We start from the raw sequence: 27,670 nt of genomic DNA on the forward strand, positions 1-27,670 counted from the left end.
TATACCCATACGGGATTTCGCAGGAGCGTGACACTTTGCTGATGTATATCAGCGTGAGCCGAACGGCAAGTGGTTAAAACCCCTTTCTCACTTTTTCAGGCGTTTTAGCACTAGAAATAGCGCCTGAAAACTGCCTCCCATTTATTGCAATGGGTGCTTTCACAACCAGATGGTGCTGCGCTTGTGGGACGTTAGAAATAGTCCTGCAAGCAGCATCTTTGGGGCGGGTTGGGAGCGCTTTATGCAGCATCCCCAAAAGCCCCTGGTTGCTTTTCAGGCACTTTGGAAGCGCCGCAACACCTGTGTTTTTAACCTCTTTGGGGCTAAAAGTGCCCCGCTAGCAGTCGAAAAGTGCTGCTAAAACAAGCGGCGCTTTACCGCTAACACGCGGGCGGCCCCAGTGTGAAAGGGGTCTAAGGAAAATGTTCACACTATTTGCTCTTGGATGTGCTAGGCAGCATAATCCCAATTCAAACACAAGGCAATTTGTTTTATATTGTGTCTGTGCACACTGCTGGTGGTGTGCACTGAAAGTACTGCAAGGTTGTTTATTATGTATATTATTATACAGTATTTATATAGCACCAACAATTTACGCAGAGCTTTACAATATAAAAGGAGACAATACAGTTACAATAAAATACAAGAGCATTAAGTGTGCCCCGCTCAGAAGAGCTTACAATCTAATAGTTTATTTAGCATGGGTTGCAATGGAAACCACTGTGTCCCAACACTGCATTGTGAAAAGAACGTGATGAAATATCACTTGTGACATTTCAATAATGTTCTAACAAAGCAGGGGGGAAAAAATGAACTGCTCAATGTCCTGCAATCGGGGCGTTAGCACTGTGTCCTTCCTTCCCAGCACACCCTAGCAGATGTTCGATCAGCTTGGGTTTGAATCAGTCCTTGAGCCTAGGTTCACATTGATGCAATTTGACACGTCAAATCGCATGCCAAATCGGCGGCAATTGCCAGCAATGGCAATATCCGAATCTGTGCGACGCTGCATTTGCGGCGCTGTGCCGATTCTAAAAAGTAATTTCTGTACTACTTTTGGTGACTTCGGGATGCGATTTGTATAGATATCTGTGCATCTGTTTCATGTCTCTGAAATCTCCCCTGAAGTGGCATGATTTCAATCCTGCTGTCAGTGTGAACCTGGGCTAAGGCTGGGTTCATACTAGTGCAAATTGGATGCAAATCTCTCCACATCGCATGTCAGGAGATTGTGACTGGCTCTCTAGGGAAAATATGCTCATGAAGTCAACTCGCACTATCGGAGCGAATGCTTCCTGGGGTGAGTCATTGGTAAATCAGGGCAGTGAAAATGTCTTCAATATACTTGAGGGTAGGTGCTTTGTTGGTTTTCTGTTGATTTTTGGTAGCGAACAAATTAAACAAACATGGCCATATGAAACTTATGAAATGCAACTTTCTTATACCAGTAACGGGACTTTCAGTTGTAGCATCTGATCATTTAAATTCCCCCCCCCCCCCCCCCCCATATGTACAGATTGTAGTTGTGGACACATTCAGGCTTTACAACGGGGCCGCATCTTCTTTGGATCTCCACAAAGTTGTCATTGTGGATGGTAGAGAGGATGTGGACATCTTTCTTGTCTCTTCACTTCATGGCCAATACCTCATCTGCTGATTCTTCTCTCTTCCTCTCTCCTCCTTCCTCTCTCCTCCTTCCTCTCTCCTCCTTCCTCTCTCCTCCTTCCTCTCTCCTCCTTCCTCTCTCCTCCTTCCTCTCTCCTCCTTCCTCTCTCCTCTCTCCTCCTTCCTCTCTCCTCTCTCCTCTCTCCTCCTTCCTCTCTCCTCTCTCCTCTCTCCTCTCTCCTCTCTCCTCCTTCCTCTCTCCTCTCTCCTCTCTCCTCTCTCCTCTCTCCTCTCTCCTCCTTCCTCCTTCCTCTCTCCTCCTTCCTCTCTCCTCCTTCCTCTCTCCTCCTTCCTCTCTCCTCCTTCCTCTCTCCTCTCTCCTCCTTCCTCTCTCCTCTCTCCTCTCTCCTCTCTCCTCTCTCCTCTCTCCTCCTTCCTCCTTCCTCCTTCCTCTCTCCTCCTTCCTCTCTCCTCCTTCCTCTCTCCTCCTTCCTCTCTCCTCTCTCCTCCTTCCTCTCTCCTCTCTCCTCCTTCCTCTCTCCTCTCTCCTCCTTCCTCTCTCCTCTCTCCTCCTTCCTCTCTCCTCTCTCCTCCTTCCTCTCTCCTCCTTCCCTTTTTTGGTACCGCAGGCTTTGTTTACGGTAAAGGTGGTGAAAAAGGGGCAAGCTGGTATAATAATTGTCCACATATAAATGGTATCCTTTTTTGAACAGGGATTATGCCAGCTCCTAGACCATTTGCCCACTGGTTCCAATATACGTGGGGCACTCACGGGGCTGAAGCTGGGAGTCTTTGCCTTCATAAATATGAAATGTGTGATCGTATCCAGTGGCTCGATCACACAATTTTATTCAATTTCAACCCGTACCTGGCTCTCTTACTTGGGAATGTACTGCTTGAAGTGCAAGAATTAATTTCCCTGGGACCACAGTAGTCAAATTTGTTGCAATACGGGTGATCTTAATTTCACCCACAATCGGCTTCAAGGCCAGTAACATGGGACAATTATTAAATACTAATCTACCCTTCACACAGTATTAGATAAAATAAAAGTATACATTAAGATACAAATCCTATAATTTAGGGAAGAGAAAAATATTATCAATTATATGGTCAGTATCTCACTGCTGGGGAGGATGTATATTAGATTCATCCTAGCAGCATGTCCAGCGAGATGGGGAGTGGTTTCTTATTACCAAATTTGTGTTCATCCAGAGACTGTATGTCAGCGTGTGGGTCTGCGGTCCTCTCTATGAATCATGTGTGTCTCCTTTTTGTATGGTGCAAATTTTTGGATGGTAACCTCCCTCGCTTCATGTTTACCATCTTGTGATTGGTTGTTTCCAAACATGGGAGGTAACTGCCCTGATTCCCACCAACCCATTTTGTCATCATGGTAAAGGTATAATCAGAATATGATGTCTAGTGTTGTTATAAAATGTGTTTTAACATGTTTCATGTTAATATATGGCATTTGCTGGACTTATGCCCTGTTATTTGCTGTCCCCATCTCATGTACCTTTCTGGCTATAAGAAATCTCCACCTAACTAGATATATTGACAGATTTATGGAATCAAACATCACCCTTTAACCATAACAGACTGGTGCTAAATCCTTGTCAAATACTTGGATGACTACAGTACACATTGATTTTTACAACATTGGTTGCAACATTATAAGTTAACATAGTTAGTGTGATTATATATATATATATATATATATATATATATATATATATATATATATATATATATATATATATATATATATATATATATATATATATATATATATATATATATATAAATAATTTTCTTAGTTCCATTTTTAACTTGGATGTCTTCTGCCATTGTCTGGGGAAAAGATTCAACTCTGGGTTCTTACTAAGGAGACGATCTCACCCTCTCAACAATGGGGTTATTTACCCTGGCTTTCCTTTCTCAAAACACTAATTTGACCATTGTCAGTTGGTTTTGTGTAAAGTGGTACCATTGTTCAGGTTACTCTGTTTCAACATAAGGTTTGTATCTTGACCTCAACCCTCCACTGGAGGGGATAATTCAACCATTTTATGGTGGGGGATGCTCCCCTGGTATGACGACTCCAGGTTTCATGAATTATGAAAATTTTTATGTATCCCAGCCATGACAGTACTAAATATAAAACATGACCATGTGGTCAAGAGACATGAACAACATACAAATATGACATATTTACAAATGTTAGAGAGAGAGAGAGAGAGCACCCTGAGCCTTGAATATGCTGGCGCACCAAGAGTGGCCTGTAGAAGGCCAGTTCTTATTGAAGGTGTTCACATAGCAATTCAACGCATTTTGGATTTACATGTATTTTCCTTCAAGGAAAGGGTGCAAAAATGGAAAGTCGTCATGTATACAAAACTGTGTATAAAGTGGCGTATTCCAAAAGATATGTGCTTGTCACGACCATCCAGCCTAAGATAGATGTAGCAACACTGCAGATTACCCACGCTACTGCTGGGACCATAAGTTAGGGCAAGTATAATCTATCCCTCATTGTGTTCATATAGGTCTGCATAGATGTGTGATGGTATGTGGAAAATCACCATGCGAGTCTGAAAAAAACGGACACGTGGCCTTGATCGTGTGAAAGGGGCCTTAGATGTTTAAGGACATAATATTTATATACATGACATAAATACAGCATGTGATGTCATTTATATAAAATATTGCATATTTGTGTATATGTACTGAATTTATGCAGGGGCGTCAAGGTAATGCACCCCAACTAATGAATGTATTTTCTTTTGGTTTTGTGAGCTTATGGTTAGATGGCTGCCAATGGATGGCATTCCCTTATCCAGTTATAACATGTGTCCCTTGTATATTTAGGAAGCCCCATCCTTTTGACAGGGTCAATGGACAAATTTTAGACCACTGAAGCAGGAAGAGCATATCGGATTATTTAAGCCCTACCAACAATAACCTAAAATTATTATGCTTTTTTTTTTTTTTCCCTTCAGGGAGTACTCAATTTTGTGCAATACAAATTCAGTCACCTGCAACCAAAAGAACGCCAGACAATGTATGAGCTTTCCAAAATGTTTTTGCTTTGTTTAAATTACTGGAAGCTTGAAACTCCATCACAGTTCCGACAGAGGTCCCAGAATGAAGATGTTGCAAACTATAAGGTTAACTATACAAGGTAAGCTATGTTTTGGCTGCTTAAAGCAGAGTTCCAAACAAATGTTTAACTTATTAAAAGCATTCTTGCAGCATAATCATTGTGCAATGGATTATTATTTTTTTTTTTTCTGAAAGGTTACCTGGGTCTTCCTGTCTCTGCCACCCTCGGATATATCCATCATATTCGGCAGCGCAGTATCTCCTGGGAGCTATGTGTCATAATTCTCAGTGTGGATGGCCAGTGTGTCAGTGTGGATGGCCACTGCTCGTTATCGTGATATTCCGAAACCGGAAGTGACACGTGATGTTTATCTTTGTTACCATCACAATGGGACAGGCACTTCCGATGACACTGACCGTTGTGATGGCAACGTCTGAAGTGTGCGTCGCTGCGAACCATACATACTGTGCATACGTGCGAACGGGTGGTGCATGCTGGTCGCTCAGCTGCACTGTAACCCGGAAGATAGTGCTTGTGGGCTTCACACGCCCACACGCAATATGGAACATGTCAGGGGGAGAAGACTATAAGAAATCGTATGATCAGCAATCGAGCGGCGATCGATCCCTAAAGCGTGAGTCGTATAAATAATAGTATTTTAAAAAACTATATTCATCCAAAAAAATAAAAACGTTTATAGTTGGAATTCCTCTTTAAAGGATAAGTTCACCTTTGGAAACATGTTCCACCTGTTTATTAGGGTGTGGGTGGCTCCGCCCACCTGCCTGTGTCATTCATTGGCAGAGTTCTACGAATGAGAGAACTACAAGTACTGATACCCTTTGCAGCTGTCGGCTTGTAGTTCTCAAATTAAGTTCATTGATGCTTCCTGTCAGTGTGCAACTGCTGCTCGTACTAAGTACGAGCAAACCGCTTACACTGACAGTCTGCAGAAGTCCTGCATTGCACCCACAATCTATGGATCATGTGTGCAATGCTTTGCAGGCTCCTAGTTAAAACATAATAATAAATGCAAATGATTTTACCTGCAAAAGAATGTGAATTTATTATTATTATTATTATTATTATTATTATATATATATATATATATATATATATATATATATATATATATATATATATATATATATATATATATATATATATATATATATATATATATATATATATATATTTTTTTTTACGAAAGTAAACTTCTCCTTTTTAGGTAGATAACAAATAACTACCATATCTGGTTTAAGAAGAATTTGTCCTCAACCAAAACACCTGCCTAAAATCTTCAAGTTCTGGGTTATTAGCTACCGTATTTATCGACGTATAACATGCACTTTTTTTCCCCTTTAAAATCAGGGGAAAATCGTGGGTGCGTGTTATACACCGATCTCCGCTGATGGCGATGAGGAGTGAATGGAGCAGAGATGCACAAAGCCGAGTGTACTTTCGGCTAGACTCTGCTCCTCTCGCAGTCCCGCCCCTGACTGAGCAGAGCCAAGTCTAGCCGAAGTACACTCTGCTTTGTGTATGTCAGCGCCGCTCACTCCTCTCCTCTGATCGGCGCCAATTTTAAATGAAACGGGGCTGCATATGGACACTGGGAAGGCTGCAATGATGGACAAGGCTGCAGATGGACACTGATAAGGCTGCATTGATGGGCATTTAAATGTAAGTTTTTTTTTTTTTTTTTTTTTTTTTTTTTTTTTTCCCTTAAAATTCCCTCCTAAACTTGGGGTGCGTGTTATACACCAATAAATACGTTATGTGAAGGGACAGTAATTAGGTTCGTCTTCACTGCTTCAGAACCTGGATTTAATTTTAGGAGTTTGAGGGCTAAAAGATACTTTGATCAGAGGCTTTTGCAGTAGATATCCTATCTTTGTGATAGCATGCGTTAGCACTTCAACCTTGCAGCCTGTGTCTTGTTGCTTGGAAGTCTGTTTACATGAAGTTTCTGGTCTTCCATGGAAGTCTTCATTGCACGTTTCATCTTTGTTTCTCCTAGAAGTGACCACAGGAGCATTAGACTGAGGCCAGCCGGGTTTATCCTTGTGTCTAGTCTGTAGTATCTTTCTGGGGAATGACAAACCATAACAAACAAAAAAAAAAAAAGCCTCAGAAGTCACTATGTGGCATAGGGGAAGATTTTAATGTACAGGTGATCTTTGGGAAACTCTGCCTTATGTGGCTACCCTTGGTAATAAAATTAAATATTGGTTTACTTGCCCTTGTGCCAACATTTGTTTTCCATTGTGCAGAGGATTAAAATGTATATGTGTGAAAAAGCAGAAAATGGTAGGTGGGTATACTGTGTATTCTATCATCTTTGCTCCACCATAGGCAGTAAGAGGTGGATTGTATTTACTGCTACTAAGTGAATTGGATTGCTGTTGATGGAGGAGATAGTTGGGCAGGGCAAAGAATGGTGTACGAAGTGATTAGGAGATGTTGTATCAATGCCAGGGGATTTTTAAATAATTCTCTGGTCAGCCAGGATATGTTCTGCTTATGGTTTTCCCATCACTCATAGCTGTTCCAGTCATATATAAAAACTCCCTGTTCCACACCTTAAAAAATGCTCAAACTATTTTTCTCTTGATTTGAAATGTCTTCAGATGACTGAACTTGCCAAGATCATCTTTGGAAAAGTTTCCAGCTGACAGGTGTATACAATGGGCAAAATAAGTATTGAACCCATCGCCATTTTGCTAGGTAAATATATTTCTAAAGGTGCTATTGACATGAAATGTTCGCCACATGTTGGTAAAAACCTATGCAATCCATACATACAAATACATTCAGAAATTGGGTTATGTGTAATAAAATGGAATGACACAGGGAAAAGATATTATAAAGGGAGGTGCACAAAGGCATGGAAAGCTGAGATCTATTAGTAATTCGAAAACAATCCTTCCCCTTTTCAGTGCAAATTTAATATCAGCTGGTTCAGTCTCAACTGATAGCCCATAAAAAGGGTGTCAGATTACCAAGGTGTCGCACACAAAACATTCCATGATGGGTCAAAGTAAAGAGCTCTCTTAACCACTTGCCACCCAGGCAAATTCTTAAATTTATCTCCTACATGTGTAAATCCTCATTTATTGCTAGAAAATTACATAGAACCCCCAAACGTGTGTGTGTGTGTTTTTTTTTTTTTTAAGAGACCCTAGAGAATGCAATGGCCATTGTTGCAACATTTTATCTTGCACTGTATTTATGCAGCAATTTTTCAAACTTTTTTTTGGGGGGGGGGGGGGGGGAGACAGTTTCATGCTTTTAAAAAAATAAAACAGTAAAGTTAGTCCAAAGTCCTCTCTCGCCCCCCGTAAGAACAATCAAGCGGCTGAACAGCTATGATCTTATTGCTGGCTGAAAAAAAATGATAAATGAACGTCTGTAGCTGCAGGCATCATTCAGATATCCCAGCTCAAAGTCAAGGATGTCATATGATGGCGGGTGGGAAGTGGTTAAAGTGGTCGTATACCCAATTTAGAAAGAAACCTGCAAGACAAAGACATAATGAGCTAGTATGCATAGCATACTAGCTCATTTTCAAATACTCACCATATATCGAAGCCCCCCAGCAGTCCCGGCACACTGCTCTGCCTGGCGACATGTCTCCCGGAGTTATTTCTGGGTATCGTGGGCTCCGGCACTGTGGCCAGAGCCGCGATGATGTCACTTTGGTGCATGCACACAGGAGCCACCAGATAACGGCAGGTCAGCTGAAGCAATGGCACTAACGAGATGTTTCTTCAGTGCACATGTGCCAGTAACACAGGGCTCGACAAAACCCGGGCGCCCGGTCGCATTTGCGACTAGAATTCCAGACCTGGCGCCTGGGGCAGCACAGCTGGGGGTATGCTGTCTCCGTGGCCCCCCCCGGCGCGATCGCGTCGGGCCGCGCCGCCGCCGGCCGGTAATTTAGCCCCCGGCTTTGAGGCCTTCTACGATCCTATGGTTCCTTCTGTAATCTGGCGCCCTCTTGTGGTGGCCGTTGGAATTACAACCAGCAATGCTAATGGATGTAATGCTAATTTTCCCTGTCTGCCAGCCTATCTTTCTTCCCTTTACTCAGAACCCCTAAAAATTATATATATATTTTATTCTAACACCCTAGAGAATAAAATGGTGGTCGTTGCAATACTGTTTGTCACACCGTATTTGCACAGCGGACTTACAAGCGCACTTTTTTGGGGAAAATGTATTTAATAAAAAAAAAAAAAAATAGACAGTAAAGTTAGCCCAATTTTTTTTAATATTGTGAAAGATAATGTTGCGTCGAGTAAATCGATACCAAACATGTCATGCTTCAAAATTGCGCCCGCTCATCGAATGGCGACAAACTTTTACCCTTTAAAATCTCCATAGGCGACATTTAAAAAATTCTACAGGTTGCACTTTTTAAGTTACAGAGGAGGTCTGGGGCTAGAATTATTGCTCTCACTCTACCGATCGCAGCGATACCTCACATGTGTGGTTTGAACACCGCTTTCATATATGCGTTCGCTTCTGCACGCAAGCTTGGCCGGACAGGGCGCGTTTAAAATATTTTTTTTTTATTTTAACTTTTATTTTTATTTTTTTCACTGTTCTTTAAAAAAAAAAAAAAAAAAATGTGTGTCACTTTTGTTCCTATTACAAGGAATGTAAAAATCCCTTGTAATAGAAAAAAGCATGACAGGTCCTCTTGTATATGAGATCTGGGGTCAGAGAGACCTCACATCTCATATTTACACTAAAATGCAATTTAAAAAAAAAAATTGTCATTTGAAAAAAATAAATAAAATGTCCCTCTAAGAGCTATGGGGGGCAATGACTTGGAGACAGGTGGGGGGCTTGGGGCTATCTTCCCCTCACTTGTCTCCATGTCAGGCCAGGGACAGGTCCGGATCGCCATCACGGACCCGGCTCCTAACTTTTTTAGCTGGCTCCTAGATTCCAAGCAAATTTGTCAACCCCTGCAGTAACATATGTTTTGGGGGTTCTATGTAATTTTCTAGCAAAAAAAGTGCACATGCTGTTACAGGGACTGTCTCCTAAACCGTGTAGGAGATATCCACGGTAGCTACAGGTAAACCTTATTATAGGTTTACCTGTAGTGAAAAGTGGTTGTAAAAGGTTTACAACCACTTTAAGAGCTTTGCAACCTTATTGTTGCAAAACCTACTGATGGCATTGACTAAAGAAGCATTTCCAAACTTCTGAAATGTTCCAGTGAGCACTGTTGGGGCCATAATCCTGAAGTGTAAAGAATATTATTTCACCATAAACAAGCTGTGACCAGGTGCTTCTTGCAAGATTTCTGACAGAGGAGTGAAAATAATTATCAGCAGAGTTGTCAAAGAGCCACTTGTGGACAGCTTCAGAAAGACCTGGTATTATCAGGAACAATTGTTTCAAAGAAAGCAATAAGTAATGCACTCAACTGCCATGGCCTTTGTGCATGCTTACAACGCAAGACTCCATCGCTGAATAAAAAGCATGTTGAAGCTTGTTTACGTTTGCTGCACTACATTTCGACCTGTAAATACTGGGAGAATACAGTGTGGTCAGATGAGACCAAAATGTAACTCTTTGGATACCATAATACACACCATGTTTGGAGGTCAAATGGCACTGCATATCGCCCCAAAAAAACATACCAAGCGTGAAGTTTGGTGTTGGGAACATCATGCTGTGGGGCTGTTTTTTAGCATACCGTGCTGGCAAACGTCATTGCCAAACTTCATCTCGTTGAAGGAAGGATATATGGAAAATTTTACCAAGACACTCTTTCTAGACATCTGCTGCCATCTACCAGGATGATGAAAATAAAACAAGGGTGGACATTTCAACAAGACAAGGTTTCCAAATGCAAAGCCAAGGAAACTCTGTTGGTTTCAAAGAAAGGAAAATTAAAGCTGCTAGAATGGCCCAGCCAATCGCCTGACTTGAATCCAATAGAAGAACTATGGAAAGAACTAAAGAGGCGTCTTAAAGATGCCATTACCAACAAAGAATTTTGTAAAAAGTATTTAAATACATTTCAGTTAGCATGTGCAATATTTTTTCCATGCAGTTTTCATTTTATTACACAACTTAATTTCTGAATTTATTTGTATTGGTTCCCTTGTATGTATGGATTGCACAGGTTGTTGCTGGCGTGGTGAAAATGGTGATGTTTTCAATACTTATATAATCTGCTGTATATCGGGAAGGGCTAGAATAAGCAGAAGTTAATCATAATAGGGTAGTTATTTTTAGATTTTAGTGAAATATTTAATGTGGCGTAAATTTAGCGTTTAATATGTTAAATGTTTCTGTAATGGTTGTATGTAGTATCTGAATTGATTTTCTTTCTTGCAGGTGGCTTTGTTACTGTCACGTTCCTCAAAGCTGTGATAGCTTACCACGATATGAAACCACCCATGTGTTTGGACGGAGTCTTCTACGTTCCATCTTCACAGTTACACGCAGACAACTGCTGGAGAAATTTAGAGTGGAGAAGGACAAGCTGGTTCCAGAGAAAAGGACACTTATTCTTACCCACTTCCCCAAGTGAGCGCAACTGGAGAACCAAAATATTTTGGCTATGTTTAGGCCCAGCTAATCTGAAATGTTGTTTCAGGGTTGCATCGATACAAAGTATTGGCACAAGTATCGGTACTCGTGCAAATTCTCCAATATTAGAAACCGGTACCTTCAGGTTTGGTTCTTTCAACTGTCAGCAATTCTCCCCCCGACACCTGAAATGTAAACAAAAGAATGCTCGCAATTATTTCTTAACCACTTAAGGACCACCTCACACCGATATGCGTCGGCAGAATGGCACGGCTGGGCACAAGCACATACAGGTACATTGCCCTTTAAGTGCCCAGCCGTGGGTCGCGAGCGCCGCCCTCGCGACCCGGTCCTGAGCTCCGTGGGCCGCGGGACCCGATCGGGTCACAGCTGAAGAACAGGGAGAGGCAAGTGTAAACGAACCTCTCCTCGTGCTTCCTAGTGAGCCTGTCACTGATCGTCTGTTCCCTGTCATAGGGAAAGAATATCAGTGACATCACATGCCAACCCCTTCACTGGCAGTGACATTTTTACAGTAATCGGTGCATTTTTAATCGCACTGATTGCTGTATTAATGCCAATGGTCCCAAAAATGTGTCAAAATTGTCCGTGTCCGCCATAATGTCAGTCACAATAAAAATCGCTGATCGCCGCCATTACTAGTAAAAATAAATGAAAAAAAATGCCATAAAACTATCCCCTATTTTGTAGACACTATAACTTTTGCGCAAACCAATCAAACGCTTATTGCGATATTTATTATTTTTATTTTTTACCAAAAATATGTAGAATACGTATCCGCCTAAACCGAGGAAAAAAAATTTTTTTTATATATTTTTCGAGGATATTTATTATTTTAGCAAAAAGTAAAACCCGGGTGCCTTCCTCGCCTCCTCTCCCTCCCGCCTCCATGTCTTTCCAGCTCCCTCCACTGCTCCTAACACACACCACCTATCCCTCCCAACATTGTCCCCCACTCCTAAAGCCTCCTACTGTTTTCCATTGCTGCAAATGAATAACTGAATGACCTTGCATTCCTTTGTGTCCACAGCCAATACATAGCCCAACTTTCATGCCCTATCCTCTACCACCCCAATTTAATACTTGAGGTCCCTTCTGGCCATCCATCAATTTCCCAATGACCCTACCATTCCTCACCCCAGCAATCGCAGCCTTTTCCATCTCAACCACCCCAGCTCTCCCACCCCACCCTCAACTATTCTGTACTCACTTGCCCCCCTACAGTTTGGTTGTCCTGCATCTGCTGAGAGCAGTGGTATTCCTGCTGTGTTAGGTGCCCAACAACTCTCACACTACCCCTCCTTGTCTTAATTGCACCTATTTGATTTACTTCCCCAAAAGTTGACTTTACTAGACTGTCTATTACACTGAATTTACAGAGCAGATTCATGCGGAATAGAGAAGCGAGTCAAAACAAATGTAAGTGTGTATGTTCTATGCATGTGGGGTCCTTGTGGCAGCTGGAAATCACTGTAGTGGGCACTGGATCCAGTGCTGAGCAGCTGCCCCTGTTGTATAGTGAACACAGAAGGTCTCCCACTAGACCACTGCACATGGGAACACTGCATTTTCTCAAGGAGGCAGAGATCGTGGCATCACAGCCCTACCTCCCCACCGTGTTCAATCAGTGCATGTTGCATCCTTTGAGAGAATGCAAAGCGTTCCCCAAATGGCAGCATGAGCAACATTATGTGGAAAACAGATGGTGTCAATTCTTTTCCATTTAATATGCATAAAAACTTGGTACTCGGTTCTTGGTTATCATAGTGATGTTGGTGACTGAGAAATCTTCTCTGGAGATTAAAAAAAAAAAAAAATTCATGAGTATATTGGAGACGGTGTTGGTCCAAATGCACAATAAAGCATCTGAGTATCAGAGCGCACATTAATAGTTTACAAGCTAGCATAAGCTTATCTGCCACTGAGCAGTATATTTTTTCAAGCTTATTTAAAAAAAAAAAAAAAAAAAAAAAAGCTGGAAGGACCCTATTGTAAAAGACCATATAAAACCAGATCGTGTACTGAATATGAAAAATATGATTTTATTTTCTGTGAAAATGGGTTATTGCATATTTTATGGATTATCTCTGGTAATTAATTTCCTCCCTTTTTTACGTTTCAGGTTCCTCTCCATGTTGGAAGAAGAAATATACGGTGAGACCTCTCCAATCTGGGAGGCAGATTTCACTGTCCCTAACACAGAAGTTCCTCAGCTAGTGTCCCGTCCAGGTAGAGTAATTAGGCTGATAATCCTATTCAGCATCTTGCTGTTACTGGTTATGTGATACTATGCCTTGAAAAAAAAAAAAAAGAGGCCCCATAAGGTTTCATAGTCTTTCGAAGTAAAGAGACAGACATTTATTACCTATGGGTGCATATCATCCAGGCACGGTTTTAGTGAAAGAAGCAAAACCTCCACCACTGACACTATCACAGCAAATAGACCAGATTTTCTATGTACTTTTTAAAGCAACTGTCTTACCACTTGCAAAAAATGAATCTAGGTTTTTTCAAGACTAGCTTTTGGGCCTTCTGTTTTGTTTTAGTTACCAAGTGTTTGTAGTGTACTGCAGAGATCATGGAAGACCCCAAGTGCCCCGATCTCTGTGGTACAGGAAGTGATATTTCCGGTTTCCTGAATGTAAGCAGTGCCATTTTTAAATGGGCAGAGCTTCTGAACACATCGATCTTGGTGTGATCAGCTGCTTTTAGAGCAAAGGAGAGGTCTGGGGTCCAAAAGACCTCAGATCTCTCCATAAAGAGTACCTTTTGCTGTTAAAAGGGATGGTTTTTAATTGTGATAAGAAAAAAAAACTTTTATTTTTTTAAAGAAACCACATAACAATAAAGTTTAAAACCTCCACCATGTTCGCGTGCGCATTGGTCCCACACATGTACATAAACTGTGCTTGCACCACACGTAAGGTATAGCCGCGAACAAGTAACTCTAAATTGGCGACTTGTAACGGCTTTTAAAGCTTTGCCAATGTTGATGTAGTTTGTCGTAAACATCTTTTATATTTAACACCCATAGGATGTCCTCGAGTTTCAGTGGTTATACCAGGATGATGCCTGCACCTACAGGCATCATCCTGGTATGTATCTTTTCAGCCGGCCATTCCCTGTAAGACAGATGTGATCCGAGTGGCTAATTATAGCCACTCGATCACTTTTATGGGTGGCGGAAGGGGGTAACCCTCATCGTCGCTGCTTGAGGCCGCAACCCTCTTCAGCTGTCTTCCTTTTTGAGTCCGCAGACTCCGGCTGTGTGACTGGCCACAGCTGCGTGACGTCCCACGCGAAAGCCGCCAGTCACAGCACGGGCGCCCATTCCTTCAGAGCACCTGTGCTGATGACTTGATCGTCGCAGTATACAGTAAATATCTCCTAAACAGTGTGTGTTTAGGAGAGATATACAATGCCTATAGGTAAGCCTCATTATAGGCTTGCCTATAGGTACAAACATCAGAGGGAAGTTTACTTCCTCTTTTAAAGTCGTGTTTTATTTTTAATTTTTTTTGTTTTGTTTTTTTCCCAAAAATTTGCTTTCACCTTTTTAGTTTACCAAAACTATATATAATATGAGGACTTCCCAAAGCTAACCAATCAATCTGTATCCAATCTGGCAAACCTTACTCTGCATATAGTGGGTATAAAAAATATACACACTCCTGTTTAAAATTTCAGGTCTCTGTGGTGTAAAAAAACTAAGATAAATCATTTCAGAACTTTTTCCACCTTTTTAATGTGATCTCTAAACTGTACAACTCAGTTTGACAATAAATTAAATCTTTTAGGTGGAGGAAAGTAAAAATAAAAAAACACTGAAATAATATGGTTGTATAAGTGTGCACACCCTTAACCCTTTCATGACTAAGCCTATTTTCTTGCGCTCTCTCATATATATATATATATATATATATATATATATATATATATATATATATATATATATATATATATATATATATCTCACAGACCCTAGAGAATAAAATGGCGATTGTTGCAATATTTTATGTCACACGGTATTTGTGCAGTGGTGTTTTTAAACGCAGCTTTTTGGGGAAAGGGACACTTTCATGAATTAAAAAAAAACGAAACCGTAAAGTTAGCCCAATTTTTTTGTATACTGTGAAAGATGTTATGCAGAGTAAATACAAAATGTGTCACGCTTTATAATTGCACGCACTCATGGAATGATGACAAACCACCTAAAAAAAAAAAAATCACCATAGGCGATTTTCCAGTTAGCAGGTTAGAGTTAGAGGAGGATTATTGCTCTTGCTCTGACAATCGCGACGATACCGCACATGTGTGATTTTAACACAGTTTACATATGCGGGCGCGACTTCCGTATGCGTTTTCTTTTCTGCGGCTTCATTCCAGTCTGTCCCTAGCCGCCAGAAGTGGTGGATGTTCGATCAGGGCTCCCGATGGAGCAGGAGTCCCGGTAAGAACGGCGGGAGGGGGGACGTCCCCTCCCGCTCCTACGGTATAACAGCCGAGTGGCTTACAGCCACATCGGTTGCTATATCTGGAAAGCCGATCGCTGGCTCTAAATAAAAAAATAAAAAAAACTGTACCAGAATGATGCCTGCTGCTGCGGGCATCATCCCGGTATAACCCCTGAAAGCCGAATACGCACATCTGCGTACGCTCGGCGGAAAGGGGTTAAACGAATACTTTTGTAGAAGCACCTTTTGATTTTATTACAGCACTCAGTCTTTTTGGGTATGAGTCTATCAGCATGGCACATCTTGACTTGGCAATATTTTCCCACTCTTCTTTGCAAAAACACTCATTCTGTCAGATTGAGAGGGCCTCTCCTGTGCACAGCCCTCTTCAGATCACCCCACAGATTTTCAATTGGATTCAGGTCTGGGCTCTGGCTGGGCCATTCCAAAACATTAATCTTCTGGTGAAGCTATTCTTTTGTTGATATGGATGTATGTTTTGGGTTCTTGTCATGCTGAAAGATGAAGTTCTTTCTAGCATAAGCCTGAAGGTTTTGTGCCAATATTGACTGGTATTTGGAACCGTTCATAATTCCCTCTACCTTCACTAAGGCCCCTGTTCCAGCTGAAGAAAAACAGCCCAAAAACATGATGCTGCCACCACCATGCTTCACTGTGAGTGTGGTGTTCTTTTGTGATGTGCAATGTTTTGCGCCAAACAAATCTTTTGGAATTTATGACTAAAAAGTTCTACCTTGGTTTTATCAGACCATAATACTTTCCCACATGCTTTTGGGGGACGTCTGATGTATTTTTGCAAAATTTAGCCAGGCTTGGATGTTTTTCTTAAGAAAAGGCTTCTGTCTTGCCACTCTACCCCATAGCCCAGACATATGAAGAATACGGCAGATTGTTTTTACATGTACCACACAGTTGGATATTCCTGCAGTTCTTTTAGGGCCAGTTCACACCACATGCAGTCCAGGGCGTTTTTTTTTTGTATGCATCAAAAACGCATGGAAAGTAGGTTATATCTGCATTTAACACAAATGCAGAAAAGCATCTGGAGCGCATCCGAATTGCGTTTTCTATGGCCCTTAATGTTTGGCAGCCTCCCAGGCCAGTTTTCTTCTTGTCTTTTCATCAGTTTTGGAGGGACGTCCAGTTCTTGGTAATGTCGCTGTTGTGCCATATTTTCTCCATTTGATAATGACTGTCTTCACTGTGTTCCATGGTGTATCTAATGCCTTGGAAATTCTTTTGTACCCTTCTCCTGACTGATACCTCTTAATAAGATCCCTCTGATGCTTTGGAAACTCTCTGCGGTCAATGGCTTTTGCTGTAGAATGCGACTAAGAAAATGTCGGGAAAGCCCCTACAAGAACAGCTGAACTTTATTTGGGGTTAATCAGAGGCACTTTTTGGATGATGGCATGTGTGCACTGACTCCTATTTAACATGCGTTTGAATATGATTGCTTAATTCTGAACACATGCCCAGTTAAGAGAGTGTGCACACTTATACAACCACATTATTTTATTTTGATATTTGTATTTTATTTTTTTTACATCACAGAAACCTGACATTTTAACAGGGGTGTGTAGACTTTTTATATGCACTGTAAGTCTGCAATAATGTGCTAATATGCAGTACATTCTAGCACATTATGGCATAAACCATATTGAAGAGTTTTAATTCTGCTTAAACTGCAACTTACCTTCCACTATTTTTCTTTACCTGGAAAGCAGATGGTGTAATTTTGGAATTTTTTTTTTTTTTGTTTGTTTACAGCTGACTTTTTTTGTTTATCTTACTAGCTGCTGTAAACACTACTGCTGCCCCTAGTGCTCCACTCTTCAGCAACAGCCTGAACAACAACTCAACTCTAACATCCAATGGAGATGCTGGGATTTCAGAACCTCTACCTGGTAATGCATAAAATATTGCTACATTTTTTTTTTTTTTCTAATGATGATTTGCAGGTAAATTAATATTAAAAAGGGAACTGATTGCTCTACTTAATCGCTTAGTTAGTTTCCTATATATTTGGACAGGATACAGGCACAATGTTTTTTTTTTTTTTTTTTTTTTGTTTTTTCATGGTTGTTTTTTCAGGTATTTACCAAAACATTCAAGTTTTGGTAAATACCTGAAATAGTTAGTTCTATAATGAATATGGGCTGAAAGTGCACACTGTTTAAATTGAGGGTATGTGCATCCAAATCGGAGGAAGGGTTTAGGAATTGCAGCTCTTAAGAACAGCCACACCCACCCCAGCCCTCTTTTTTTTCAAGGGACCAAAAGTAATTGGACAATTTAAAAAGCTGTGTGTGATAGGGGAACAATGGCTCCGTACCAGCGCAAATTATGAAATTATAAAAACAGCTACCCATTCAAAAAGTAAAACCAGTGTAACTAGAAAATGCATTTCCTGGAGAAAAAGCGTGGGAATGCTGAATAGCATCAAAACTGCCCCATCAGAATTGCCCCACCAAAACTGCCCCATCATATTCCTCTATTATAAATCAGTACATGGTGTGTCTGTGCTCTCCCTCACTGCCCATCACTGTGTGTAAGAAGCTTTGGTAACCATGGAAACAAAACAGACAACAAAAGCCTGGCTGCCCTAAATTTAATGACATTTTCGGAAATGATCACTAAACTTAAACAGCTTTTTCACAAAAACTGTAAAAGATAGCAAACTGAAAAGATATAGCCAGATAGCTGAATATTTTGTGAACATTTTAAAGTTTGTTTGGCATCTGTAGGTGAAAATATGAAGGAGCTGAAACTTGGTGGAAGAAGATTTTATGGATTTTAAGCATGCGCTCATGGACTTCAATGTTAAAAAAAAAGTGTTAATCTTTATATTTTAAAAAGTATAAGGCCTCATGCACACGAGACGCTGTTAAACACACGTTCAGAGGCAGTTGGACACTTTTTTCAACTGCCCCTGAACTCATTCAATGTTATCCTATGTGTCCATGTACACAGTCTCGTTTTTTTGCCGTTTTTATGCAGTTGCATTTAACCTCGTTATTTCAGAAGCAAAAAAATGGGTTCAGGCACAAACGTTTTCCACGTTTCAGACACAAAACGCCGGTACCACCTTTTTGCCACGTTTTCGTTTATAAGCGTTTTTTAAAGGTGACTTTTTTTTTTTTTTTTTTTTACATTAAAATTCTCAAATGATGGCAAATGATGTAAAACCATTAAAAAAATATTTTAAACAATTGCAATGGCAAGTGGACAATCCACAACTTGTGACAAGTGGACAATCCACAACTTGTGGCAAGTGATGTGGCAGGTGGCGTGGCAATTGATGTGGCAAGTGGACAATCCACAACTTGTGGCAAGTGATGTGGCAGGTGGCGTGGCAATTGATGTGGCAATTGGCAATCCACAACTTGTGGCAGGTGACGTGGCAAGTGGACAATCCACAACTTGTGGCAGGTGACGTGGCAAGTGGACAATCCACAACTTGTGGCAGGTGACGTGGCAAGTGGACAATCCACAACTTGTGGCAGGTGACATGACAGGTGACATGGCAAGGGACGTGGCATGGCAAGTGGACAATCCACAACTTGTGGCAGGTGACGTGGCACGTGATGTAGCAATTGGCAATCTACAACTTGTGGCAGGTGACGTGGCAAGTGACGTGACAGGTGACGTGGCAAGTGGACAATTCACAACTTGTGGCAGGTGGACAATCCACAGCTTATGGCAGGTGATGTGGCAAGTGGACAATCCACAGCTTGTGGCAGGTGATGTGGCAAGTGGACAATCCACAGCTTGTGGCAAGTGGACAATCCACAGCTTGTGGCAGGTGACACGCTAAATACAAGTACACTGCTGTTCTCACAGCTGCTGCTACTCATTCTGGTCTCACAAAATGGCTGAAATGGTTAATAATACAGTTTTTTTTGAGCTTGGGGAGGGTCTATGATGTTAGCTTAACTAAACGCTTCTAGACGCAAATGTGGTAAAACGCAGCTAAATCGCGGCAAAACAGGCGTTTCTAAACACCGGTTTCAGCTTTTAAAAACCTGTGTTCAGCAGAGTTTGCATGAAGCCTAAATAGTAGAAAAAAAAGTTGAAGGAGTGCACAAATCAGCTGAAAGAGGTGAACGTTTTAAAAGTTTAATAGCTGGAAGTATGCAGAAGTTACGCAGAGCCAAAAAAACGTACGTAATAATAATAAAAAGATGATCGTGATGATTAATAAAACGAATAACAATAGCAGGACTGCTAAAGCACTCCCACTAATAAGTGTATATGGTGAACCGCGCTTATAATCTGATGATTATCTAATAGTAAAGTACAAACAGTACAAAATAAATTATAACTACAAAACCACCAGATTCACTCCAGTGGGGATATACACAACAATGCAGATAGTAACCAAACATATCTGCTGTGCAAATTTAAAATAAATGTATCAGTGAATAATAAAAATGAAGAATAAAAGTGAATCAAACCTCCCTTATCAGAAATGCTCAAGACCAAAAAGATCGTCCAGTATATTCAAGTGTTAAAGGTGACTTTTCCAATGCTTGAGTGATTAGAGAAATCCTCCACCAACACCGAGCAAACGGCCTACTCACCAGATGGATATGAACCCTATTACAGCGATCATAACTGCCTTTGAATTATCAAACTGCTCCCAGGGATCCGTCACTACAGGTCCAAATTATATCTCCAATACAAGGAATGGCCAGCGTATATCCAGCTTGGATATAGGGTAAAGAACAATCTCCCATGGTGAAGTATCTAAAAAAAAAACGTGGTTTATTTGATAAAAGAAATGGCGCTAAATGCCAACCAGCATAATAAGAGGTTGAAAAACAAACACGGGGACGCCGTGGTATGCTCCACCTGTGTTTCACTGTGGGCAGAAGTTACACCTCACGCTTGACCGTACTTGCGCGTTTCTTCAGTGCGTCTGACATCTTCAGGGGTCACATGGCCGGATACATCAACTTGACTATTACTAACTATTAAATTAGGTATTGGAATTTCCTTTTCAAATTTGGTTAGTGAATGTAACAAATTTATCCAAAGTTAAGAATTACCCATAATAACGAATGCTGTATCTAAACTAATGGAATGTAACAAATTAGTAACAATAATAAAACTTTACTATTTTGTTCTGTTCCATTTGTTTAGATTCTTTATTTTGGATATTTCTTAACTTCAGATACATTTTTATTCGTTATGTTCACGAACAGCCAAATTTGAAAGGAAATTCCAATACCTATAATTTAATAGTTGTGTTTTTTTTTTAAATTCTCTTAGATTTTCGGATTTTCGGTCTTTCGAATTTTCAGATTTTCCTTTTTTCTTGAATTTAGGAATTCCGAATTTTCGAAAAGAACAAAAAACGCAAATGAAAACCTAATTTTCTCTGAAGTTCATTGACTGACACAGCATCTTCATCTTGACCTTAGGGTTATATCACTCCTTTAGGAGAGGACTAGGCAGAAAGTGTTAAAAACGGCAACACTTGCACAGTACCGCCCAGGGGGCGGTCCTACTGGGTATTAACCCTTACGCTGCATCCAGCAGCTCCGTTTTTTTCTGCCTAAAATAGAAGGACCTGGCTCCCAGTGGGACCATTGGTCCTGGGAATTTTTTTCTTTTTTCTACATTTTTGATTTCCTGTGATCTACAATCAACAGCCGGGCTGGGTGACAGGCTGGATGATATAGATCCTGGTAGTCTCCCCAGCCTGGCCATCGAGCGTGAGCAGGCTCTAGCTACGTGCTGGGTCGGCCACGACATGCCCCATCTGATCCAGGGACGGCCGGTGAGCTATATGCTCCGGGGCACACACATAACCGGGCTACTACTGTCTGTCACTGTGTGACATGGCCGACGGCCACCCCATACTGCTGATGGGTCTATCTGTGGAATGCATCCAGCAATCCCTGCAGGAAGGGTAAGTATGGTTCCACCAGGATGGAGCAACTGGGCATTCTCTGGGAGGTGGACTCGGGTCTCTCGCTCTTCCTGTCCCTTCCCTCCTCCCCATGCTATGGGCCGCTGTGTGACTGGGCACATGGGGGTGCGATGCACGTACCTGGCCGGGGGTCCTCGGTGGGGGGGGGGGGCTCTGGGTCCTGGCAGGGGGCTGCGCTGGGTGTTTGGGGGGTCCGCTCGGCCTCTCTTCTGTTTCTGGGCCACGGTGGGGTGTTTGTGCTGTGTTTGACATGTAGGGAGGCCACCACGCGCTCCACAGCCATTCTCATGGGGCCATGGGCATTTTTATTTGTAGCCACAGCCAGTTTTTTGGCTTTCAGCCATTTCCTAGAAGGTTGGTGGCCATTTTCTCTGCGCCCTCAGACTCTCCTGCTGAGGCGGCCGGAGGCCATTTTATAGTAGCCTCAGGTAGTTTTGCCTCTAGCTCTGGGTGCTTGTTTCCTTCTAGAATAGCACGCTTTTCCCACAGACACCTCGTGGATTACACGGGAGAGTGGACAGCAGCAGCACAGCACAGTACCTGGGTCAGGGTGGTGAGTCCTGCGGGGCCCCTCAGTCTGTGGCAGGTAGGAGGCTGGACATTTTGTGACTTGCCTTGGGTCCCTAAGTGGTGACATGCGAGTGTGGGTCAGTATAGTGTCAGAAGCTGGCGCTTCTTCCCCAGACATCCCTGTTATTGTAACTGATTCCCCTGCACCTGCGGTGCCTATGGACGCTCTGTCGGAGGTCCTGGAGGCCTTTATTGCCAGGGTGGAAGCGGCGTACGGGCGCAAGGGGGGTAAAAATGCCCCCTCCCCCCACTGCCTTCTGGGGAAAACTCGGGCCCTGCTGTGACAGGCGGCCCTTGTTCTGACGTATCGGAGGATGTGGACTCGGACAGTGAGGATGACACCGTGTCTGGGTCAGCGCAGGAAAAGGTGCTGGTAGGAGCACTTATTACAGAGATGCAGGATACCCTAAAGATGGAGGATACGGCGGGGGCATCTACAGGGGTGTCGGTCCCTTTCGGGTCCCACAAGGTTTCCTTACCCAACTTTTTTTGATATGTTTTATTTACAAGGAGTGGGGAAAACCGCAGTTGGCCTTTTTAGTCCAGAAACGCATGGATGTCTCCTTTTGAGGAGAGTCTCCTGAAGAAATGGACATCTCCTCTGATTGTTGACCCCCCGGTATTCAGGTTAAATAAGGTAACCACAATTCCTGTGGAAGGGACTTCTGCTTTTTAAGGACCCTGCCGACAGAAGGGCCGAGGCGGTTGCCCGGTCCATGTTTACGATGGTGGGTTCAGCATTGCAGCCAGTGTTAGCCACGGTCCTGGTGTCACAGACGCTTATTGAATGGACAAAATTGTTGCACCGTGAGTTGAAGCAACAGGCTTCCCTGGTCTGCATGGAGCTGGTGGACCAGTTGGTGCAGGGCCTTAAGTATGTCTGTGATGCGGCCTTAGATACGGCCCCCTTGCTCTCTAGGGCCTCTGTATCCGCAGTAATGCTATGTCGCCTGATTTGGCTGAAATGCTAGTCTGCGGACCAGGCATCTAAGAAAGCACTGGCGGATTTGCCCTTCCAGGGAGAGAGGCTATTTGGAGCCTCGCTGGATGACATTTTTAAGAATGTTACTGGGAGTAAGAGTATGTTGCTCCCACAGTCCAGCAAAGCTAAGGAGCCACGCCATAGGCAAGGGCCCTCCCTTTCCGCTCAGAAGCGGATTTTTCATCCACCCGGGTCGGCAGGTAAGCGTTCCCAGTCCGAGGTGCCTGCTGAGGGACAAAGCGTCCCTGGTTTCACAAGCCAAACAAGCCTGCAAGCAAATCTATTATCGTATGAAGGTTTACCCTTGCCCGACTCTCGGGTGGGGGGTTGCTTCAGAGGACCTCCCTACTTTATGACCAGTGGATCTGCGAACTGGTTTCATCAGGATACAAGAGTTTCTTTCTTGTCAGCCAAATAGATTTTTTTTCCCTCCCAACCTTCATCATCTTCCGGCTCGTCGAAGCCCTGTTCGGGGCAGTACAGGACCTGCTGTTGCGCAGGGTGATAGTACCTGTATCGACGCCGGAAAGGTTTCAGGGATTCTACTCTAATCTGTTTGTAGTCCCAAAGAAGGAAGGGGTCCATCCGGTCCTGGACCTTAAGGCTCTCAACAGCTTTGTGAAGGTACAAAGGTTCAGGATGGAATCAGTTTGCTCCGTGGTCACTTCACTCCATCAGGGAGATTTTCTTGCATCCCTGGACATCAAGGACGCATACTTGCATGTCCCCATAATGCATCAAGCATCAGAAGTTTCTGCGATTTTTGCGGTCGGGGACGAGCACTACCAATTTGTAGCTCTCCTTTTTGGCTTGGTGTTGGCACCAAGGGTCTTCACCAAGGTGCTAGCCCCAATTTTGGCTTTACTAAGGCAGCGAGGGATCTCAATCGTGGGTTACCTGGACAACCTCTTTCTGAGAGCAGCTTCCGCCTCAGAATTAAGGGAGAATGTGGCAAACTCTCCGGGAGTTTGGTTTGGTACTGAACCTACAGAAGTCGGTGTTGGTGCCGACTCAACGCCTGGAGTAGATGGACCTGCTTCTGGACTCCTCAGAGGCGAGAGTCTTTCTCCCTTCGGACAAGCTGCAGGCTCTTCAAGCTGCGGTGAAGTTGTTGGTGTCCCGCAGGTGGTCATCTGTTTTTTCATGCGAATCCTGGGTCTCATGGTAGCCACTTTCGCGGTAGTACCGCATGATCAATTCCACACTCTAGTCTTGCAAAAAGAGATCCTGTCCAAATGGGCCAAATTTCCATTGGCCCTGGATTGTCAAATTTGGGTGAGCCAGCTACTCAGGGATTCCCTGCTCTGGTGGCTGAGGTCGCCGGCCCTTCGGTCTGGGAAGTCATTCCTTCCTCTTCATTCGACGGTGATCACAACGGATGCCAGCCTGGCCGGTTGGGGAGTTTGGGGTGTACAGTCAGCTCAGGGTCGCTGGACCCAGGAAGAATCCCTCCTGCCCATCAGCGTGCTGGAACTTCAGCCAATCAGGCGGTGCCTCTCCACATGGTTGCAAAGGCGGTCGGTCAGGATCCAGTAGGACAACGCCATGGCAGTGGCGTATGTCAACCATCAAGGAGGAACAAGGAGCTTGGCTTCAGCACTGGAGGTCACTCACATCCTGCGGTGGGCAGAGCGGCACATACCGGCTCTGTCGGCTGTGTACATTCCGGGTGTAGAAAACTGGCAAGCGGACTACTTAAGTGGTCAGATTCTGGACCAAGGGGAATGGTCACTTCATCCGGATGTATTTCAGGCTCCTTTGCCTAAGGTGGGGCATGCCAGATGTGGATCTCCTGGCTTCTCGTCTCAATCGGAAGGTACAGAGGTTTGTGGACAGGTCAAAGGATCCATGGGTGGACGCGGCAGATGCATTGGTGGCTCTATGGAGGCATTATCGGTTGATTTATGCTTTTCCCCCACTTAAACTTCTACCTCGTCTGCTTCGCAGAGTGGAGGCCGAGGGGATTTTGGTAATTCTGATTGCCCCAGCTTTGCCTCAGCGTCTGTGGTACGCCGACATAGTACGAATGGTGGCGGATGTTTCTTGGCAACTGCCGATGCGAGATGACCTGTCGCAAGGTCCAATACTTCATCCTGCTTTACAGTAACTGGCTTTAAAGGCTTGGCTGTTGAAAGCCAGGTGCTAAGGGACCGAGGTCTGTCGGATTCGGTAATTTCCACTATGCTGAGGGTACGGAAGCTCTCTTCTCGGTAGATTTATCGTACGTGGAAGGCCTACATTTCCCATGTGTGAGGAGATGAGGTAGCGTCTGCGGACATACTCTATTTCCAGGATCCTGCTGTTTTTGCAGCGTGGAGTGGATCAGAAACTTGCCTTAAGCACCATCAAGGGGCAGATACCGGCTTTGGCTGTCTTTTTTTTTTTTCTTTTTTTTTTTTTTTTTCTTTCAGAGACCCTTTGGTGACTCATTCATTGGCGAGTACATTTGTTCAGGGGGTTCGACATGTGGCCCCTCCAGTTCAACCACAGCTACCTCTGTGGGATTTGAATCTGGTGCTCTCTGTGCTTCAGAAACTGCCATTTGAAAACCTTAGGGAGATCCCCTTATTCACACTGGCGGCCTGGTCTTGCGAGTCTCCCTACTTGATCCTCCACAAGGATAAAGCAGTGCTGCGTCCGTAGCCTTTGTTTCTGCCAAAGGTTGTTTCGGCCTTTCATCTAAATTAGGACATTGTTCTTCCGTCCTTATGTCCTCGGCCATCACACCCCAAAGAGGTGGCTTTGCATTCCTTGGATGTGGTCCGGGCTCTGCGTGGTGTATCTGTCTGCTACAGCTCCTTTCCGGAGGTCGGACTCTGTTTGTATCGGTGGCTGGTCCAAAGAAGGAACTGGCGGTCTCATCGGCCACCATTTCTCAGTGGATCAGACAAGTTTGTGGTTCAGGCTTATGCCATAAGGGGGTAGGCGCCTGCCTTTCCTGTTACGGCACATTCTACCAGAGCAGTTGGTGCCTCCTGGGATTTCTGACATCAAGCGTATGTTTCCCAGGTGTGTAAGGCGGCGACCTGGTCGTCCATTCACACTTTCACAAAAATTTTCAAGGTTGATGTGAGCGCATCTTCGGATGCTTGCTTCGGCCGCAAGGTTTTGCAGACGGCTGTTTAAGGTTGCAACTCCTCCGTCGAGGAGCTCTGGTTATGGGTGGAGTTATTTTCTTGCTGTTCCCACCCCTTGTTTCTTTGACACTGCTTGGGGACGTCCCTAAGGTCAAGATGAAGATGCTGTGCCTGTCGATGAGTGAAAGAGAAAATTAGGATTTTTTTACTCGCTGTAAAATCCTTTTTCTCTGAAGTTCATTGACAGATCCTCCTATATATGTTTGTACTGCTTTTGACGAACTGAGCTGCTAGGTGCAGTGAGGGGTTCTAGCCAGTAGGACCGCCCCCTGGGTGGTACTGTGCAAGATGAAGATGCTGTGTCCATCAATGAACTTCAGAGAAAAGGAGTACAAAAATCCTATTTTTCGGCAGTGCACATACAATGTGAGTGTTTTTGTAATATATATTTTTTTCTCTTTCCCTGTGGTGCCACTGGGCACTTGCATGTCCTGCTCTTCCCTGCTTTGAGCACTGAAGGGGGGGGGTTCCCTGTTGACAGCTGGGAGTAAAGGAGAGCAATGGGAGATCAGCTGAGAGCCAAGCGGCACTGTAGCGAAGGTGTTTGGCACAAATTTACAAAAACGCTCACGTTGTACATTATATAGTACTGTAATAGTGGATTATAGGATTTTACAAGCACCTTAAATTAGGGCTTATTATACAACCCTCCTGGAAAACATTTTCGGTGGACTACAATTGAAATATCTCCTAAACTACACACGTTTAGGAGATATTTCCACTACCTATAGGTAAGCCTAGAATAAGGCTTACCTATAGGTAGAAGTCCAAAAAGTGGGTTTACAACCACTTTAATGGCTGTATGTTGAATTATTTTGAGGGGACAGCAAATTTACACCGTTTTACAAGCTGTATACTTACTACTTTACATTGTAGCAAAGTGTCATTTCTTCAGTGTTGCATGAAAATATATTTAAATTAAATATTTACAAAAATGTGAGGGGTGTACTTTTGTGAGATGCTGTATGTATGTATGTTTGTCCTTGTAAGGAAGCAGTGATGACCAGGATTATGGCTGCAGCCATGGTCCTGGTATCAAAACTTGCAACAAGCGATGTACAGGAAAGCCCAAGTGATTAGAGCGGCTCTGCAGCCACCCGCTAGCTTCTACAGGGCGTTACTTCGGTTTCAGTTTTGTAAAGCATCTGATGAAACAAATTTTGGTTTGTACAGATAATTTTGAGGGCAGAGGGGAGATCTAATAGACCCCAGATCCCTCAGTAAAGAGTACCTGTTTTTTTCTTTTGACAAAGTTGATCCAAAAAAAAATTTAAGCGA

At 43.1% G+C, this 27,670-nt stretch overlaps 1 protein-coding gene across 1 annotated transcript in view; it reads left to right on the plus strand.

Annotated features, from left to right (window-relative positions):
• KAT2A (lysine acetyltransferase 2A) overlaps nucleotides 1-27,670 on the plus strand; it is a 101,008-nt gene that overhangs the window by 25,464 nt on the left and 47,874 nt on the right. Inside the window, exons 5-8 of the mRNA XM_077459542.1 lie at nucleotides 4,608-4,789; nucleotides 11,075-11,266; nucleotides 13,413-13,519; nucleotides 17,562-17,672. Of these exons, the coding sequence (XP_077315668.1) occupies nucleotides 4,608-4,789; nucleotides 11,075-11,266; nucleotides 13,413-13,519; nucleotides 17,562-17,672 (592 nt within the window). The remainder of the gene's footprint in view (nucleotides 1-4,607; nucleotides 4,790-11,074; nucleotides 11,267-13,412; nucleotides 13,520-17,561; nucleotides 17,673-27,670) is intronic.

Source organism: Lithobates pipiens, unplaced genomic scaffold (genome assembly GCF_037356315.1).
Source record: "Lithobates pipiens isolate NorthernLeopardFrog02 unplaced genomic scaffold, aLitPip1_a1.2 Scaffold_28, whole genome shotgun sequence".
In the NCBI taxonomy this organism is placed as follows: domain Eukaryota; kingdom Metazoa; phylum Chordata; class Amphibia; order Anura; family Ranidae; genus Lithobates; species Lithobates pipiens.